Source organism: Hakea prostrata, chromosome 1, assembly GCF_041222555.1.
Source record: "Hakea prostrata isolate BN-2017 chromosome 1, UWA_Hpros_2, whole genome shotgun sequence".
Taxonomy (NCBI): Eukaryota; Viridiplantae; Streptophyta; class Magnoliopsida; order Proteales; family Proteaceae; genus Hakea; species Hakea prostrata.
The window spans coordinates 38,181,745-38,201,438 of record NC_142600.1 but is presented as its reverse complement, the minus strand read 5'-3'; the positions used below and the strand labels follow the sequence as shown (position 1 = coordinate 38,201,438).

At 39.9% G+C, this 19,694-nt stretch overlaps 1 protein-coding gene across 1 annotated transcript in view; it reads right to left on the bottom strand.

The window, feature by feature from the left end:
* The window catches only part of PFT1 (phytochrome and flowering time regulatory protein (PFT1)), a 91,684-nt gene that overhangs the window by 69,095 nt on the left and 2,895 nt on the right, over window positions 1–19,694 (bottom strand). Inside the window, exon 3 of the mRNA XM_089139380.1 lies at window positions 1,017–1,080. Coding sequence (XP_088995506.1) covers window positions 1,017–1,080 — 64 coding nt within the window. The remainder of the gene's footprint in view (window positions 1–1,016; window positions 1,081–19,694) is intronic.

Sequence of the window (19,694 nt, the reverse complement as noted above, 5' to 3'; positions counted from 1 at the left end):
CAAAGATGGCTCTGGGCGCCTTGGCGGGTAGCCTTGATCCAAAGATGGGCCTAAGCGGCCGTCAAGGCGCAACTAGGTGAAAGTTTTGACAACCATGGTGGACACCATTACAATGGAGGGTAAATGATAGAATTTGGGTCTGAAATTTTCAGACATGGGCAATTCAGACCATTATTTAAGTATCAACACTACGAATTGCCTAATCAACCTTCTATGTGGCAAAATTTCTTGCTCTTTCAAGAAAATTATTTTGGCCTCAGCTGACAACATGGTTGTCAAAGCGTTTGCCTAGGCATGCGGTTTTTCAACCACCTTGTTTTGAACCGCTTTGTTAACATGCAGCTTTTTTTTTGCTTTTTCACCTAATTGCTACCACTTTGTCGCCTTATACGCCTTATTGCCACCTAAACACCAAAACAGTCACATTTTTGACATTTTGCACATGATAATATTTTTTTCTTTATTTTTTAAAAATCAAATTTTATTTTACAAAGCCGTATAGTCATATGTTATGATGTTTGATGAGATGAACTTATGTTTGTGCTTTTTTTTTAATAATCTTCCATAATTATGATTCTTAATGCTTGTTTTTTTTAGATGAATGTGATTCTTGAATGTTTCTTCAGTTTATAATAGAAATTTATTAGCATAAAAATAGTCATATTGAAAAAAATTGACCCAACCGCTTTGGTCGCCTTATTGCCGGCTAGGTGCAGCTTTGTCGCCTAATTGCCTAGGCAGAGCCCAACCGCTTTGGTTGCCTTGCCACCTTGACAACCTTGGCTGACAGAACTATGATATGCAAAAGGGGGAGATGTAATTTTGCAGCTGCCTGTACTAATAAGGACAAATTCAAGAAATATAGCATTTAGGATTGAGGAGGGGGGGAGGCACTTCAGAAAAAAAGTAGAACTTCAGTGCACAAAAGGAAGCAACCTACCATTATTCATACAACTGACATTTAAGGAGAAGAGAATTTTAAGGCTTAAGTCCAGAAGACTTGGCCGAAGACATACCACTATATGAACCATGCGTATTCAACACGACCATTGACAGCTCAAAAGTTGTACCAGAAAGCTTCTGCAGTTAAGAGCATAAGAAGAATATCAGTGACTTGAAAAACAATAGTTTCTCATATATCTTATTTTTGGAATTAAAAAAAAAATGTTTATCAGGAACTAAGTTAGTTTCTATAAGAAAAAATTGAAGCATTAAATCAGTCAAGTTTTATAGATGTTTCATTGGTGGCGGAAAAATCACCCACTGAAAATGCAAATTACTTTTCATTTGAGAAATAGTATATATCAATAAGCATCAAATCAAGGAATAACTCAAGTTACACTATAAGGAGATTTAATTGCCAGTAAGGAGCAAATTGTAAACAGAAATTGCAAAATCATTTGTAACCAGACACAAAAGGCACCAAATGGAAGGATCAGAACACAAGATCTTGGAAGCCTACACACTGTGTTTATATGCAATAATTGGTGCATTTCAACAGGCTGTTATTGGGGTTTTTCAACAACAGGCAAGTCAGTTCATCTTGACCTGAAGAAGGTCAGGACAGGGTCAGATATTGGCTTTACCAACAACCATCCTAAGAACTCCAGGGTATGCCTGCGAATCTCCCAGGCCATTAATCTTCAAGGTGTAGGGAACAATATGCCACTTCCAAGCCAGGTTTGAATTCTCAGTTTTGAAGCCGGTTTCGACTTGCCTCAAAACCGATTTAGCGTTGAAATTTAGACCATATCGGTTGAAACCTGGGAATTTTCCTAGATAGATCCAATGCTTGGTTTTGCGGGGTTTTTACAGGGTTTTTTATCTGGTTTATTGCATACTACCTATTTAAAGCATAAGGAATACAATGGTACAGGTATTTTACTAAAAGAATCTAAAATTGAACAAATTGTATTGCATACTTTAAATGTTTGACACAAAATTACAATAACCAAAAAGAACTCCCAGCTGACATCTTCACTCAATTCCAAATTGAGTGCCTTGGTGGATCCATCCCTTGAGATGCGCAGTACTCTGAATATTGGACAAAAGCAGCCCATGTGATGCTATGCCTATACTTCTCCAAGTACTCCGCCACTACCCTTCTCTAGGTGGCATTGTTAACATAAGCTAGACATTTCAGCCTAGGCCATTGACTGTAACCCGACAATAACAGCTGAACAGGCATAACTGGGTCTGATGGCCTTGCTGCATACCCAAAGAAGAGTCTACAGATGATGCACCTGATCCATCCCCGTACCCACATGCAAACATCATGGTACAAATTTTGGTCGAAACCTGATGGGGACATCACACCACGATCACCCACCACTCGTTACTCCAAGAGGCGGAGGCGACGGAACCTTTCCATGTGGTTCAGCTACTAGACAGGGTCATTTGGACCCTTAGGACAGTGGTCCACATGCCACTTTATATATCTGGTAGTATCCGTATTCTTTCAGAATTTTATTTTGTAAGGGTAATTTAGACTTTCTTTCAACAATTTAGAGTTACTATGTTTTATTTTATTGGAGGTATTTGTGGTGGTTGCATTTTTTATTTCTTTTATGTAACCAGCCACAAGAGGAATGGAGGAATGAAAAGAATTAGAAGAAGAAACTCATGCTACTCTCTCTCTCCCCTGGCAAAACCAGTTCTTCCCTCTCTCTCTCCAGGTAAGTTGTCTTCCCTCCTTTCACCCTTGTTTCCCACTAGAAAAATTCCCCTCTCTCCTCTTCAAAGATCTACTCTTTTTTCTCCAAAGAAGCCATATTTTCTGTCCTGGAAATTTTTTCTTTCCTTCTTCCCTATCCCCACGGCAGCTCTGTTTCTGCAGGAAAGTTTTCTTTCTTTCTTCTTCTTCCCTCTCTTCTCGTTACTTCTTTGCTCCTTCTGTTTCACCTCTTCTTATAGAATCGACAGTTATCTTAGCCCTTTCTGTTTCTTTCTCTGAAAAATCTCCCACGACATCCCAGCTTTGCTGCTATTCTTTCCCCTGTTTTCCATGCCTCCTTATTGTCTGCTGCTAAATAGTACTGATGTTCTGTTTCTAGCACAACAGCTATAGTTCCTAGTATATTAATTTGCTGCCTTGCTGTCCTACATCATTCTTATTTCTGCCATTCTATACCTGCTGCTGGTTACATTTTTTTTTTTTTCTCTTTTTTTTCCCCCTTCTCCTTAGATTTATTTGTCAGTCTTATTGGTGTTTGGGGTTGGGCTTAGTTTCGGTTTAGGTGAAATTAATATTGTTTATGTATCTTGAACTCCATTGGATTAATAAAGCGTATCATTTGTTGCAGAAATCTTATTTCACACTTTGGATGCAATGCCCTCTTCCCATCATATAGTCTTGAGGATTGAATGAATAGATTTACTTTGTTCTTTCCTAAAGCCTTACATTTGTTTTTTTTTTTTTTTTTTTTTTTTTTTTTTTTTGCATGGTAGTTATATTTTTCTTTGCAGGAATTTTAATTTCTTATAGTTCTCTAAGTGTGAAATCCAATATGTGCTGTGCAAACCCCCTCCCTTCATGATTTAGGATCATTTGTCTTGTAGAATACCCTAGTCTAAGGCTGTCCTACACCAATCTGGTATCTGAGCATGGTTAGAATATTCTGAATTTTCTTTATTCTGCGTCTTAGAGTGTCTAGGAACCTTTAAATCAAGTTAGTATTCTAGTTCTTACCCCCACCCCACTCCCCCAAAAAAAGTGCATATTTTAGGAACCATAGGTTGTCCTTGCTGTGGTTTTCTCCCGTATTTGGTACCTTGTGCATGACCACTAGCAGTGGTAAGTCATATCGCAACATGGACCCCACATTGGACCTAGCAACTATAATTAGGGAGACACAGGCTGAATTGAAAGCTAGCAGAGAAGCTCGAGAAGCACAGAGTAACAACCTCCAGTCCAATAAGCCGACCCTCAGTAACAGCTTACTATTATGGAGACGACCCTCCCTCAGATCACTACGCAGACTACCCCCGTTGAGCACCCTCACACCGACCATGACTTACAGGATCACCATTTAGAAGGAAACCTTGTCTTTGGGAATTTCCGAGGTGAGGAAGAGGTAGAGTTCATGAATCCCGATGGCAGCGAGCTGTTCGGAATCCCCCTCCATAGAGGAGTGATGATGACTTTGAACCCTATGATAAAGGATTCGACTCCAGGAGACTGATTAAGGTAGGTGCACCATCCTATGATGGTCAGATCAATGCCAAAATCCTACTTGATTGGATTAGGCAGATGGATAAGTTCTTTGACTTTTATGATATGCCAGAAGAGGTCCATTTCAGGTTTGCTAACATGAAGTTAACTAGAGCGGCACAGGACTTTTGGACCCATCTAGAATCTCAGGCATATGACTTGGGACAAGAACTAGTGTCTACCTGGGTTGAAATGCAAGAAAGGCTCAAGGCAGAGTTCTTACCTATGACCTATAGGTTACAACTCTTGAATGAGATGAATGCCCTTAAGCAAGGGAGGTCATCAACCACTAAGTACATTAGTAAATTCAATGAATTGAAGATTAGGAGCCATACTCGTGAGGATCAAGAGCAAACTTTGTCTAGATTCCTAACTGGACTCCACACTGAGTTCCAATTACACATAGCACCCCACGTGGTATGTGATGTTCCCCAAGCCTTTAGGATAGCCTTGGAGGTTGAGAAGGCCTTGAAACTCCCCTTCCAAATAAGGAACACCTTGACAGGGGATGCGAGCTACAGGAGGCCTCAACCTTCCACAAACGCCCCCAAAGCACCCATTAACCTGCCCAAGCCATTTAACAGTAGGGTAAGGGTATTTTGGGAGCTAGCCTAGTGAGGTGTTTCAAGTGCCAAGGTACTGGACACATTACCAGAGAGTGCCCCAACCGAATCATTACATGGGGATCATGAGGATTGCGGACCTCAAGATGGTCAGAGTGGTGAATATGAGGATCATCATCTCCAGAAGGATATTTCTTATGAGTAGACTGACAGAGAGGTCTCCACCTCTAAATTTGGACTAGTGAGACATATGACCCCACAAACCCCCATCAAAAGACGACCTTGAGGCTATTGACATGTTTCGTCTGGGTGCAGTGCATTGTATGATTTCGCAACCCAAGGGTAGTGAAGAAGACTATTGCATACTAATATTTTTATCACCTATACTTGCCACCGAGGAAAGAACTGTCGAGTTGCTACTGATGGTGGGAGTCATACGAATGTTGGTGGCACAACATGTTATGTCTCACATGGGGCTTAAACCCAAGGCTCACCCAAAGCCTTATAAGGTTGACTAAGTTGATTAGTCCTCCATCCCATTAGGTTGAGATATTTAGTCCCCTTACACTTTGTAGGCTATAAGGATAAAGTTTGGTGTGAAGTCTTAGACATGGATGTCGCCCACATCATTTTAAGGAGACCTTGGATCTATGATTTAGATGTCACTAATTATGGAAGATTCAATATCTGTGTGTTTGAGTTCAATGGGAAGAAAACTAAGTTGACCCCTTGCGCCCCTAAAGAGATTAAAGTCCCAGAGAACAAAGGAAGCACTATAAAACAAACACCCAAGAAAACGCTCAACTAAGTCAGAAGAACTTTGAAAGGGAGTGTAAAGAAACACGGGTAATCTATGTCCTAGTTGCCAAACAGAGTAATACAGAGACATCACGTCTAATCACTAAGGCACCCAGGGAAGTGCAACCTTTATTGAGGGTATTCGAGTAGTTGTTCCTAGAGGAACTTCCGGATGAGCTACCAACTATGCGCGACATTAAGCATGCCATCGATCTAGTTCTAGGCTCATCCCTGCCAAATCTACCTCACTATTGTATGAACCCTAAAGAGCATGCTGAATTGAAGCGTCAAGTTGATGACCTTCTCCTAAAGGGTTTCATCCAAGAGAGTCTCAATCCATGAGTTGTGCTCGCTTTGCTCACGCCAAAGAAATATGATACTTAGGCGTGTGTGTGTGGATAGCCAAGCCATAAATAAAATCACCGTTTAGTATAGGTTTCCCATACCTAGACTCAACAATATGCTTGACATGATGACTAGTGCTAGCATATTCTCTAAGGTTGACCTAAAGATGGGTAACACTAGATACGGATGAGACTAGGGGACGAGTGGAAAATGGCCTTCAAGATTAAAGATGGCCTTTATAAGTGGCTGGTCATGCCTTTCGGGCTGTCTAACGCTCCTAGTACCTTTATAAGGATCATTGCAGAGGTGTTGAGGCCCTTTATAGATAAGTTCTTGGTGGTCTACTCGAATGACATCCTTATATATAGTAAGACCCAAGAAGCTCACCTTGATCACCTACATCAGGTATTCCAGACGCTTCTGAAAGAGAAGCTTTATGTTAATATTAAGAAGTGTACCTTCTTCAGTGACCAGGTGGTGTTCTTAGGTTTTGTTGTGTCAGACAATAGAGTATCAGCTGATGCCGAGAAAGTTAGGGCAATAGTATAATGGCCAGAACCAACCAATATTCATGAGGTTAGGAGCTTCCACGGTTTGGCTACTTTCTATAGGCAGTTCATCCATAGGTTTAGTACCACTATGGCTTCCATCACAGAGTGCATTGGGAAAGGGGAGTTTAAATGGACTAAGAGTGCTACTACAGCCTTTCAGGAGATCAAGAGACTGATGTCTGAGTCCCCAGTCTTGCGCTTACCAGATTTCTCCAAGGTCTTTGAGGTAGCTTGTGATACATCAGGGGTAGGTATATGAGGAGTTCTTAGTCAAGAGTCCGACCTTGATGCCTATTTAAGCGATAAGCTAAATGAAGCCAAGCTATGGTATTTGACATATGATAAAGAGTTTTACGCGGTAGTACAGGCTTTGAGCTACTGGTGTCATTATCCGCTACCGCAAGAATTCGTCTTATTTTTTTATCACCAGGCTCTCAAATACTTGAGCTCCCAGAAGAAATTAAACCCTAAGCATGCCAAGTGGGTTGAGTTTCTACAGGAGTACACCTTCATACTTAAGCACAAGCCAAGAACAAAAAACAAAGCCACCGATGCCTTTAGTCAAGTGAATGCCTTATTGTGGCAGCATAGTGGCTATAGTCATGTGAAGTCCCTATTGCACAGTCTAAGTGTGCAAGTTGTTGGGTTTGAGCATATGAAGGATCAGTATCATGTTTGCCCTATTTTTGGACTGATCTTCACTACTTTTAGCAATGACCCACCCGAGCCACATCTTCATTATACCTTGAGACCATAGAACAAAATTCAGTCGAAACTTGCAAATTTTCAACCAAAATTTCCCATTTAGGGTACCTCAAAATGAAAACTAGGGGACCCAAAAAAATTCCCAAGTTTTGATCGAAATTTCGTCGAAACATGTCAAAACCTTGTTCATGAGAAGGAAAAAAATTCCCAAATTTCGTGGAAACCTAGGAAATTTCATTCCCATTTTGGGTACCTCGAAACGAAACTAGGGGACTGGAAAAAATTTCCAAGTTTCGATCGAAATCGTCGAAATTTCGTCGAAACATGTCAAAACCTTGTTCATAAGAAGAAAAAAAATCCCCAAATTTCATGGGAAACATGGGAAATTTCATGGAAACTTGGGACTTTTTCCTGCAAATTTCGTAGCTTTCACAAATTTTCAATTTTTTTATTTCTTTCATGTGTCCCCAAATATCACGACAAATACGCCCTCCATTAAGACTACCCTATCCAAATTGTGTATTCCCTTAGACTGGTTATCTTAGGCATGTTGATGGCCAGACTTATAAAGTAACAGTTGTTGATTACTTTGACACCCATAGGAATAAAATGTCATGGGATGTCTATGTTCTTTGGTTGGAGGAGAAGATGTTACAGGCATAGTACTACTTAGCTCATAGGATGGATCCACTGAGGCACTCCTCTTAGCACTAAATTGTACTTTCCTTCTATTGCCAGTTACTTTGTATTTGATGTTTTGAAGTTAGAAATTATATATTGAATGTTATGTACTTAACTAGTTAAGTTTATAGTGTACTTCTCGAACAACTCTACATTGATGTTATGTACATTGAATGACATATCTACATTGATATTTTTAGCAAAATGCATGTGCCAATGTGTTCTTATACTCTAATTAGCTTAAATGCAAAGTCCCACCCTAAAATACTCCCTACAACCTATCAAAACTCGCACGAAAAAGTCATAAGTTTCCTCGAAATTTCCCAGTTTCCCACCTAGGTTTCCCATTTTCACCTGGTTGAAACTTAAGTTTCCCTCGAATTTTTTTCTATGTGAGAGACAAATTCTTATTTAGAGGTCACAGATTATGCATTCCAAGGACTTTATTGGGAGACCATCTAATCCTAGGACTTCATTTGGAGAACCATCTGATTCGGAAAATGCACAGCAACGGAGCCGTTGGACACTTTGGTGGAGATAGGACCATTCCTTTTGTAGAGGACCGATTTTATTGGCCTGGCTTGCAGAGAGATGTAGCAAGTGTCATTTGCCAGTGTCGTGCCTGTCAAAATAGCACAAGCAGAACACGGGTTTGTATACCCCTTTACCCATTCCTCACTCCCCATGGTAGGACCTTAGCATGGACTTTGTGTTAGGCTTACCGAGGACCTTGAGAAGCAATGACTCTACCTTTGTGGTAGTAGATCGCTTCTCAAAGATGGCCCACTTCATCCCGTGCTCAAAGACATCGGATGCCTTTGCAGTGACAAAGTTGTTCTTTCATAATGTCTTCAAGTACAATGGCCTTCCCCTCACCATATTTTCTGACAGAGATGTAAAGTTTACTAGTTACTTTTAGCGCACCTTGTGGCGCATGTTAGGCACCAAACTCCGATTTTCCACAGCATTCCATCTTTAGGCCGATGGTCAGACCGAGGTTGTTCACAGGAGTTTAGGTAGTCTTCTCAGATGTCTAGTTGGTAAGAGTCTGGGTACATGAGATCATATTTTGTCCCATGTCGAGTTTCCCTATAATATGTCTAAGAACCAGTCCATTGGTCTGTCTCCTTTTGAGATTTGCTTAGGTTTTCTACCTAGAAGCTCCCATAGATCTTACACCTGCCCTAGTCAGCACTAGAGTTAGTGAGTCAGTCGAGTCTTTTGCACAGTGGATACAGATACGACAATCCACAATGAGGAATATAAGTATAGTGCAAATGTTCACAGAAGACTACAGGAGTTCAAAGTAGATGACTTGGTAATGGTTCGGATCCACCCGGCTAGGTTTGTGAGAGGAAAAGCGAGCAAGCTTCATGCTCGTGAAGCAAGCCCATCCAAGGTAATTAAGAGGATTGGCACAAGTGCTTATATGATTGACTACCATCTGATATGGGGATAAGTAACATCTTCAATGTTGAAGACCTTACCATGACCAGCCCACTACCCTTCACCATACCCACCCGCAGTTGGAGAGTCCCCTTTTGATATTGACCAGCAAGCCCCTTTTGGCCTCATTACAACTTCCCCTCCATTACCCCAATTTACCACCTTACCTGAGGAGATTTAGGATGTGCTAGATGAGAAAGTCATTCCCACCACCCATGGAGGACGACACGAGTTTTTGATTAGATGGCGCAAACAATCGGCGAGCAATGATTCTTGGATCACATAAGAGGAGTTTCAGCGATTGGACCCCGACTTCTTGAAGTACTACCAAAGCTCTCATTCACCAGAGGTGAACTCTTCGCAGGCAGGGAGGATTGATGTGGACATCACACCATGACCGCCCACCACTCGTTACTACCAGAGTAGAGGCAGGGGAATCTTTCCATGTGGTTCAGCTACTAGAGAGGGTCATCTGGACCCTTACGACGCTGGTCCACATGCACTTTATATATATATATTTATATATATATATATATATATATATATATATATACACATACTACTATAATAAAAGCATGTACTCTACCTTTTTCGCAAATCTTTTTCTGTCCTGTTCTGTCCTTATTATTTTTCTAAATACCAATAATGTTGTACTATTTGTTATGTCTTTAGTTATTTTTGCAAGGACAATTTGGACATTGTAGTCATGAATTATTATTAATATATCCTTAATTTTAATCCAGATTTCTCCCTCGACCTCTTTCAATCTATTTCAAAGTCTGTCGCTCTCTATATCCCTCTCCCTCTCGAACTCTCTCTGAATCTCTCTCTAAATCACCACTCTCTCTGACGACCTCTCTCAATCTCAGTCTCTCGCTCCCTATATCCCTCTCCCTCTCGAACTCTCTCTGGATCTCGCTCTGAATCCCTCTCGATCTCTCTGAATCTATGTATTTGTTCTCTCATTACAGAGAAGCCAAACGATGGTGAGAAGAAGGACGATGGGGGGAAGAAGGAAGATGGATTGATAATGGCGAGTTTGAAGGTCGACATGCATTGCAAAGGATGTGCCAAGAAAAGAAAGCGGGCTGTCAAGTGTTTTCAAGGTATTAATCTCTCTCAATCTCCTCTCTCAATCTCTCTCAATCTCTTTTTAGGTTAACTTATCATATATTTTAGGGTTTCTGATTTCTCATAGTGATCGTTCTTCCTTTTGCAACCGATTCACAAACCTTAGAGAAGCAATGATTCTTTGTCACCCTTCTCCATACCAGATGCAACAAATGTCACAGACACAGTTTGGAATGGATAATTGTCACCCTCCCCCTGGTTCTTTGCTAGAAGGAAGTGTTAAGGTATTTGAGTCATACCCAACTTAGGTTGAGGTACTCAAGTTATACCCAACTTATTGCTGAGGTATTTGGGTCATAATCAACTTATGTTCTAATATGAGCCATCAGATTAGTTACGATCTAACGATGTAATGGGCCTTTGTAGGAGAGTCCAATTACCAATAGAATTCAGTATTTATTCTATAAATACTAGCTGGAAGCAGCGGTCTGGGTATTAAAAACTAGATACTCAAGGTGTAATGCTTTAAGCAACCTCATGCTTAAACCCTAACCCTAACAGGAAGCACTTCTGATGAATCAATGGAAGATGTGGAATCTGACAATCCTGGGGGGAATTACCTGGAACCTGTCCCAGACATAGTTGTCACAGCGATGAGGCGATGCAAGGCGGTTTAGGCTAGTTGAGGCAATGAGTCGATGAGGCGCCCTTCGAGGCGCTTTTAAGGCTTTTTAAGTGAAATTTTTAGTGTACATTTCATTCACTCAAATTCATTATAAATCTATCATATCTTATATAATAAAAAAACTAATATTAGCCTACCTTAAGTCATCCAACATACTACAAACCACACATTGTAGGTCCTAAATAAAAAGTCGCAGGAAAATCCTTCTCCTCCGCCCCCGCATTCTCTCTGCTATTTCTATCCAAGTCTCTAGTGGATCTTCCACCCTCTTTTGGCTAGACCCCTGGCATCCGATGGGCGTTCTCTATACCCTCCTGGGTCCTCGTGCTGCCTTCGAGACCCGTATCCCCAAAACTTGCACCCTGGATAGTTTCATCTCCAACGGTTCGTGGATCCCGCTCCCTCATCCCAGCCTCTCTAGTTTGGAGTACCCTTCCACCTATCTCCAGCCACCCCTCGGACATCACTATTTGGTCCCCCTCTCCCACCAAATCATTCACCACGGCCTCCGCCTGGAACCTCCTTCGATCCCATCACACCCCTGTCCCCTGGTCCCGGTTGGTTTGGTTCAAAGGTCACATTCCCCGCCATGCTCTCACCCTTTGGAGGGCCCTCAATCTTGCCCTCCCTACCCAATCTTTTCTCATTAGCCGCCATATTCCCGCCAACCCTCCATGTTCCCTTTGTTGGATTGCCTCTGAGGACATTGAGCACATTTTCTTCTCCTGCCCCCTTTCCCGTTCCATTTGGAACAGAGCCCTCTCCTCCATTTGGCCTCGCGTTCGTCAATCTCTTGGGTTTGCTAGGGATTGGTCATGGATTTTGAGGAACTTTGCCGGTCACTCTATTTGCGATCGCCTTGACAGGCTAGTCTTCGGTGCCACCATCCACCATCTTTGGTGGGAGCGTAACATTAGAAGATGGACCTCCAAATCTCGTTCTCCGGAGCTGATTTGGAACGCCATCTGCTTTGATGTATCTTCCAGATTGTTGTCTATCCCCCATCCCCCTGGTGGAAGACTCCCCCGAAATAGATTAATTGTTAGTTTCTAGGATCTCCGCTCATCTTTTACCTCCCCTGCTTGAGTACTTTGTGCTACTTGGTCTGTGGCTTTGTATTGCTTGTTGTCTTTAATATAATTATTTATTCATCCAAAAAAAAATAAAAAAGTCGCAGGAAGAAAGGAAGAGAAGAAGTCATCTTCGCTAGCCACTACTTGCCAAAGTGTCATCGCGGGAATGGAAGAGAAGAAGAGAGGAAGAGAGGACGAGAGAAAGAGATTATTGATTAGAGTGAGAGTGTGAGACTCGAGTCAAAAGCTTATTCTCTTCCGAGTTTGTTTATTTTTTTTCTTTTTTTAACATTTGATCACATGTAGCGTCATTCTAAATGTGCATATAGGTTCAAACAATAGATACTTTACAATTGGAATATAATAAGTAATTCAATATATGCCTTCGATTTGGCATCTTTCATGTGATTTGAAAAAGAAAAAAAAGCGGACGCCTTGGGGTATAACGTGTCCGAGGCTATTGAGGCGATGCCTAGGCAATGCTTCATACCCCAAGGCAGTCGCCTTATTGCCTGAAAATGAGGCAACACTGATTTGAGGCGCTTTGAAGGTGCCCGGACGCCTAGGCGACGCTTAAGCGACGCCTTGACAACTATGGTCCCAGACGGAGAGACAACTGTATATTCAGGTACTAATACTCAAGTACAACCCATGGAACCGAGTTCTGGTAGATACAGGAGCACTGATGGTTTTCGAGTTCAAGGTCATTCAGAAAGCATGAGCAGTGAGGAGCTTGACCAGACTGCAACTGTTGCTGCCGATGTAAGGGTATCAAAATGGCAACAGAAAGGGAAAAGAAACATTTGGAATTTAACCAAAAGGCCCATGGAGGCAGTAGATGGAAAATTCTCTAATGGATCCTTTTGTTGAAATCATGATGGCAACCTTAAACATGCAACTAAGAGTAACATGGTGGGGTTGATCAAACCAGTAGAAACTAGAAACTGGGCTGACTACAGTTACTTGATTGTTTATTTCAATTTTCTTTCTTAATATAAAAATTTTCTTTCTGTTTTTTTGACTCGATATCTTTTCTCTCTCATATGGCCATGTTCATTTGCACGTGTCTTACTTTACTAGTATATATATATATATATTAGTATCCATATTCTTTCAGATTTTATTTTGTAAGGGTAATTTAGACTTTCTTTCGACAGTTTAGAGTTATTAGCTTTTATTCTATTGGCGGTAATTGTGATAGTTGCATTTTTTTATTTCATTTAAGTATGTAACCATCCACAAGAGGAATGGAGGAATGAAAAGAATTAGAAGAAGAAGAAACTCACGCGCTCTCTCTCCCCCCTGGCAGAACCAGTTCTTCCCTCTCTCTCTCTCCAGGTAAGTTATCTTTCTTCCTTTCACCCTTGTTGCCCACTAGAAAATTACCCCTCTCTCTTCTACAAAGATCTACTCTTATTTTCTCCAAAGAAGCCATATTTTCTGTCCTGGAAAATGTTTCTTTCCTACTTCCCTATCCCCACGGCAGCTCTGTCTCTGCAGGAAAGTTTTCTTTCTTTCTTCTTCTTCCCTCTCTTCTCGTTACTTCTTTGCTCCTTCTGTTTCACCTCTTCTTATAGAATCGACAGTTATCTTAGCCCTTTCTGTTTCTTTCTCTGAAAAATCTCCCACGACATCCCAGCTTTGCTGCTATTCTTTCCCTGTTTTCCATGCCTCCTTATTGTCTGCTGCTAAATAGTACTGATGTTCTGTTTCTAGCACAACAGCTATAGTTCCTAGTATATTAATTTGCTGCCTTGCTGTCCTACGTCATTCTTATTTCTGCCATTCTATACCTGCTGCTGGTTACAGTTTTTTTTTTTTTTTTCTCTTTTTTTTCCCCCTTCTCCTCAGATTTATTTGTCAGTCTTATTGGTGTTTGGGGTTGGGCTTAGTTTCGGTTTAGGGGAAATTAATATTGTTTATGTATCTTGAACTCCATTGGATTAATAAAGCGTATCATTTGTTGCTGAAATTTTATTTCACACTTTGGATGCAATGCCCTCTTCCAATCATATAGTCTTGAGGATTGAATGAATAGATTTACTTTGTTCTTTCCTATTGCTTTACGTTTGATTTTTTTTTTTTTTTTTTTTTTTTTTGGCATGGTAGTTATATTTTTCTTTGCTGGAATTTTAATTTCTTATAGTTCTCAAAGTGTGGAATCCAATGTGTGCTGTGCAAACCCTCTCCCTTCATGATTTAGGATCCTTTGTCTTGTAGAATGCCCTAGTCTAGGTTGTCCTACACCAAAACCTAAGTTTCCATCCTAGTACTGATTCCTTGCCTCCTACCTATTTAAAGCATAATAAACACAATGGAACTAGTATTTTGCCAAAAATAACTATTGAAAATTTATCATTCAAGTATAGTAACAAATAATTGGTTCCGACAAATAAAAACTATATTTTATACAAGTATAAAATCATCAGCATATATGAATTGTTTAATAGAATGATTACATATACAACAAGTTAACAAAATAAAATGACCAACTAGATCAAATGATAGTGTCTCACATATATTAAATTGAAGCCCATATATCACGTATACATATGTATGTTTTCAAAATACATGATTTAAAGAATAATTTTTAAAATCACCAAAAAAAAAAAAAAAAAAAGTTTAACAACATCAATTATAGGTTATAGTCCTAGACTAAATAAATATTAGCTTCAAGGCAATACAAGATCATTTAAGGCATGAACAAAACAAAAATAAAAAAAATGGAAGTTTGAAACTATTGGGTATGGTTCAAGCATCACATTCTACTGCCGCCGAAGTTTCCTTTGTAGTTGTTGTGGCTTAAGAGGTGTTTGGAGGCAAAAGATGAGCAAAAGGTGTTTGAAGGCAAAGGAGTTGTGAAAATTAGGTAAAAATGGGATAGAAATCAAAAAAAACCAAGGAAAAAAAATTGGAGTGTTGAAACTAATGAAATTTCGGTCGAAATCTTGAAGGTTTGGTTCGATTTCCAAAAATGCAGTGATTTCAGTCGACCGTTTCAATCAAAATTTATTCCATAGCAGACAGACTACTAGAATCAACAAATGACCCCCCAACTCCGCCACATCAATATCCGTAACCCCCGTATGGTGCAAATCCTACAATCCATGCCACAGTCCAACCGTGTTGCTTTTATAGTTGTGCATATTGCTTATTGGACTTGTGAAGCTCATTATTATTAATGCCAACAGATGCCCAAGTCTAGAATAACAGCAGCGGAGTTGACACAAAGGTGATGGTTTCTTTTTTGTGGTTTCTTACGTAGTTTTGTAAAATATGAAGCTTATCTTGTGATGTATGTTTATATCCAGCTCTAAGGAACGTACAAGGATAGTGGTAATTCAAACTAACACTTTAGCACTTTGCATATATTGCGTAAGTGTAGGACAAGTGCCATCAGTTAAGAGTGTTTCAGTTTCCTCCTTTCTACCCATGTTCCTGTTCCTATATTGTTATGGTAATAATCTGATGATAGGTTTATCAGGTAAAGTAAACTGCCACGTGCCCTGATATGGTTAAGGTGATATTGGGCCCACCGAGCCCTAGAAACTAGGGTCGTGACAGTAGGTATGCAAGGTCATCGGTATTTTAATGGAGACATGAAGCTTGGGTTCAGATTGAAGTGGTATGCAGAAAGGAAGGTGATTAATGGTTGGGTGATGAGTTATGGTGGTTTTCGGTTTGTGGAAGACAATGAGATTGAATCAGTGCTTTAATGTCCCCAAAAAAATCAAAAAAAAAATATTATAGGAGAAGGGATGGGGTATAGGCTCCAAGATTACCCCATGCAGAGCCGTGGAGACTTGTAATTGATAATAGAGGATCCAGATGAGACTTGAAGGCTGAATCTTCAGCCACAGCAGGATCTGGCTTGACTTCACAAAGAACCCTAATAGTCTTCCTACCTTGGAGCTTCGATTCCAAGGGTAAGCCTAAACTGTAGTCAACCAATGCTGATACAAACTGAATTCAACTGTAAATCTTCCCTTTAAGTTGTGTGGTTTAAATAGGTTACAACTGAAATTCTAATGAGAATAGAACCTAGAACTGATCCCCAAAAGGGCTCAACAACTACTCCTCTAAAGGCTCAACAAACTAAGAATTCATAATAGGATTTAATCAGCCAAATCATGGGCTACTTACAAGAGTATTGTAACTAGAAGGGGGGGAATAACAGGCAACACAAATGTGAAGTATACGCCTGACTGACTGTTGGCTGAATACAACTTGACACCATCTAATGTTTGAGCAAATCACAAGTTTGCAACTGCTAAACTGAAATTACTAATAGGCTAAAAGACTACATATAAAAATGGAGTATGACTTGTGGTGCTGCTGGTTTTCAATTGGTCTTTTAAATGCTGAGTACCAAATCTCAGCTCTAATTAGGGGCTGGTTCTGCATCAAATAGTCTACAATGTAATTCCAATAGAAAAATAAGGCAAGGACTTCCTCAGTTCTTGCAAAAAAATGAAAGACCAAACAACTTACCTAATCAAACTAAGAAAATAAACAATCCACTTTAATTAAGAAATAAAATAAAACAACATACTAAGCCAACTCTATTGCTAGGATTTCGCATGGCAGGAAATGTCAGTGGGAAAACCAACAACCCTTGTGGAATATCTCAACAAATGACAAGAGGAAGACAGGAAGTCAGGTTGCATGGACATCTGCAACAGAGGCTTCTGAATGTTCCACAATGATGGGAAATTTGGTATAGATTGAAGGAGCTAAAGGGCAAGGGGTAGGCCATAGGCCACTAATTACTGTAGGAAAAGAGGTGAGGAAAGACACGCATAGTTTAGAACCACTAACAAGAAAAAGGGCGAAGCCGTTGCTGAAGGCTTTCACACAAGCGGAGTCTGCCCTGGGGGTGAGGGGCATTTTCCTATACAGCCTTACCCTGGCAAATTTTGCAGAGATGCTGTTTCGGTACCTTGACCTCTAGCTACAACTATAGTCCACCGACCATTGCACCAAGGCCCACCCTTTTAGAAAGGAACATGTACAGCTTTAAATGAAGTTGATCAAAGAAAAAGGATTAATGTAGGCAAGATTGTTGGGACAAAAGTCAGTTGAGTTGTATTGGCCAATCCTGCTCAATTCAGATCAGGATCAGCAGAGACTAATCCCATCCTAGCTCCATCTGTTGAAGCTTGCGAGGAATCTGAAACCCTGGCTGCTCTTCATCAATGGCCCTAAGACACTCCACGGAGTATTCAGAAAAATATTAGAGTAACTGAATGAAAATGATTAGAACATAATTTCAGCAGAATTTCTTGATGGGGAAGCATCAATCTGATAGGTCAAGCTTTTCTTGAAATGGAGAATGCCAGAATCATTTCTCAAAAAAGAATTAACAGAAAGGAAACTATGGATCACGGTCTACCAGAACAAGTGACAAGCATAGATATACTTCTGAAGAAAAATAAAATGTACAGAAGTCAATAGGTGCAGCATCTACCATGTAAAAACTTGTTTCCACTTTGTGCACAGAAATATAGAAATTTGAATTAAAATGGGTTTCTACTTCTTTCCCATTGTTAATGTAGCTTCTAGTAAGTAGAAGGGGAGTTTAAGCACACTACTGAAAATCCACATAGCCGGTGTTGGATTTGTTAGTATATTCTTTTAAGTTTTTCAGCAACATTATTAACATATAGACAAGTCTCTATGGAATTAAACGAGGAAAGTATATCTCTTTCTCTCTTCCTCTCTTCTTCTCTTCCATTCCCGCAGCGACACTCCGGCAAGCAGTGGCCAGTGACAAGCAACTTCTTCTCTTCCTTTCTTCTTGCGACTTTTTATTTAGGACCTATTATGTGTGGTTTGTAGTATGTTGGATGACTTGAGGTAGTCTGATATTAGTTTTTTTATTGTATAAGATATGATAGATTTAGAGTGAATGAGATGTACACTAAAAATTTCACTTAAAACGCCTCAATCGCCTCAAAAGTGCCTCGGAGGGCGCCTCGTCGACTCATCGCCTCAATTAGCCTAAACCGCCTTGCATCGCCTCGTCGCCGTGACAACTATGCTTATAGTATATATATACATCTTATCTTAAACAAATAAATTCTTCTTAGGCGGAGAAAAAACTCAAAGATTTTATTACTTCACCAAGGTTCGAGATCTTAGTTTCAAGGCAGGTTTCAACCGGATTTGTATTTGCTGCAGCCTGCAGCCGACCGTCAGGATTGTACCACGTATTCGAAAAATTATGCAACAGTGTACAATCAAATGGCGGGAGTATATTTATAAGTATGACTTTTTATTCTTACATTCAAGGATTTAATGTTTTACAAATTTACAAAATGAAGTCCCTAACTCTACCTGATCCCAAACCCCCATTTCTCAAGCCCTAATTGGAGATTAATATTTGTCTGAGTTCTTTTCTTCAAGAATCAGCAATTCTCCCATTCCCTAATGGGAGATCAAACCTTGGCGACTCATTTTCTCCAAGAATCAGCGGATTCAGCAAGTTCCTTTTTTTGTTTGTTTAGCTTTGTCTGGTGTTTGTGATTCTCTTTCGGTAAGTCCTTGGCTCTACTCGATCCCAAACTCAAAGATTTTATGACTTCAGCAATTCGAAATCTCGGTTTCAAATTTCAATGCAGGTTTCCACCAGCCTTGAAACCGAGATATGGTCAAAATTCACGAAATTTCAGTCAAAATCAGGGAATTTTCGCAGGTAGTTTTGACAACAAGTTTCAGCCATTTTTAATGGTTTTTTCATCTAATTTCTTGCCTAACCTATCTAAAGCATACTGAACACAATGGAACTGTTATTTTGCTTAAAAAAGAAAAAACAACAAAAAGTTATCATTCAAGTGTTAGTATACATGAGAGGAGTGATAGGAAATGGGTGAGAAATAGACATGTAATTATGTAAACAAACCATATTCAGCTCGGATACATCACTATCCGAATCCAAATCCGATTAGTAAATCCACTATCGGAACCCGAATCCATTGGAAATTTTCAGAAGGTATCTGAATTCAAATCTGGAACTTTATCGGATATCCGAAGATAATCTAATACAATAAACTTTGCGATTATTGCCTGTTAATTGTCATCTTTGTTAATTTCTAGTTTCCGATTTATGATTTTCCAGTTACCGATTACCGGTTTCCGAATCCAATTATCAACACTTCTTAGAGAAAAAAATGTTTAAGACTTTACTCTAACCGGATAATTTCTGATTTTCGATTTTCCGGTTTCCAAATTCAATTATCAGTCATTTTCAAAGAAAAAAATGTTTAATTCTTTACTCTAACCGGAGAAATTTTTATCCACATATTATCCGATCCGATAAGCAATTATCCGACTCCAAATCCGATTGCTTATTGAACATATATGGATATCTTCGGTAAGAAAATTTCCGGATTCAGACACCCTTAAACAAATACGAATGCAAATTTGGAAGCGGATTCTGCTATCCATTTACAGGTCAAGTGAGAAAGGGCTTAAAAACAGAAAAAATCACAAAAAAAGGGAGTTGGGGGTTAAAACTTGCAGAACTCGATCGAAAAAAGGGAATATAAGGTTGTGGCCCAGCAAGTT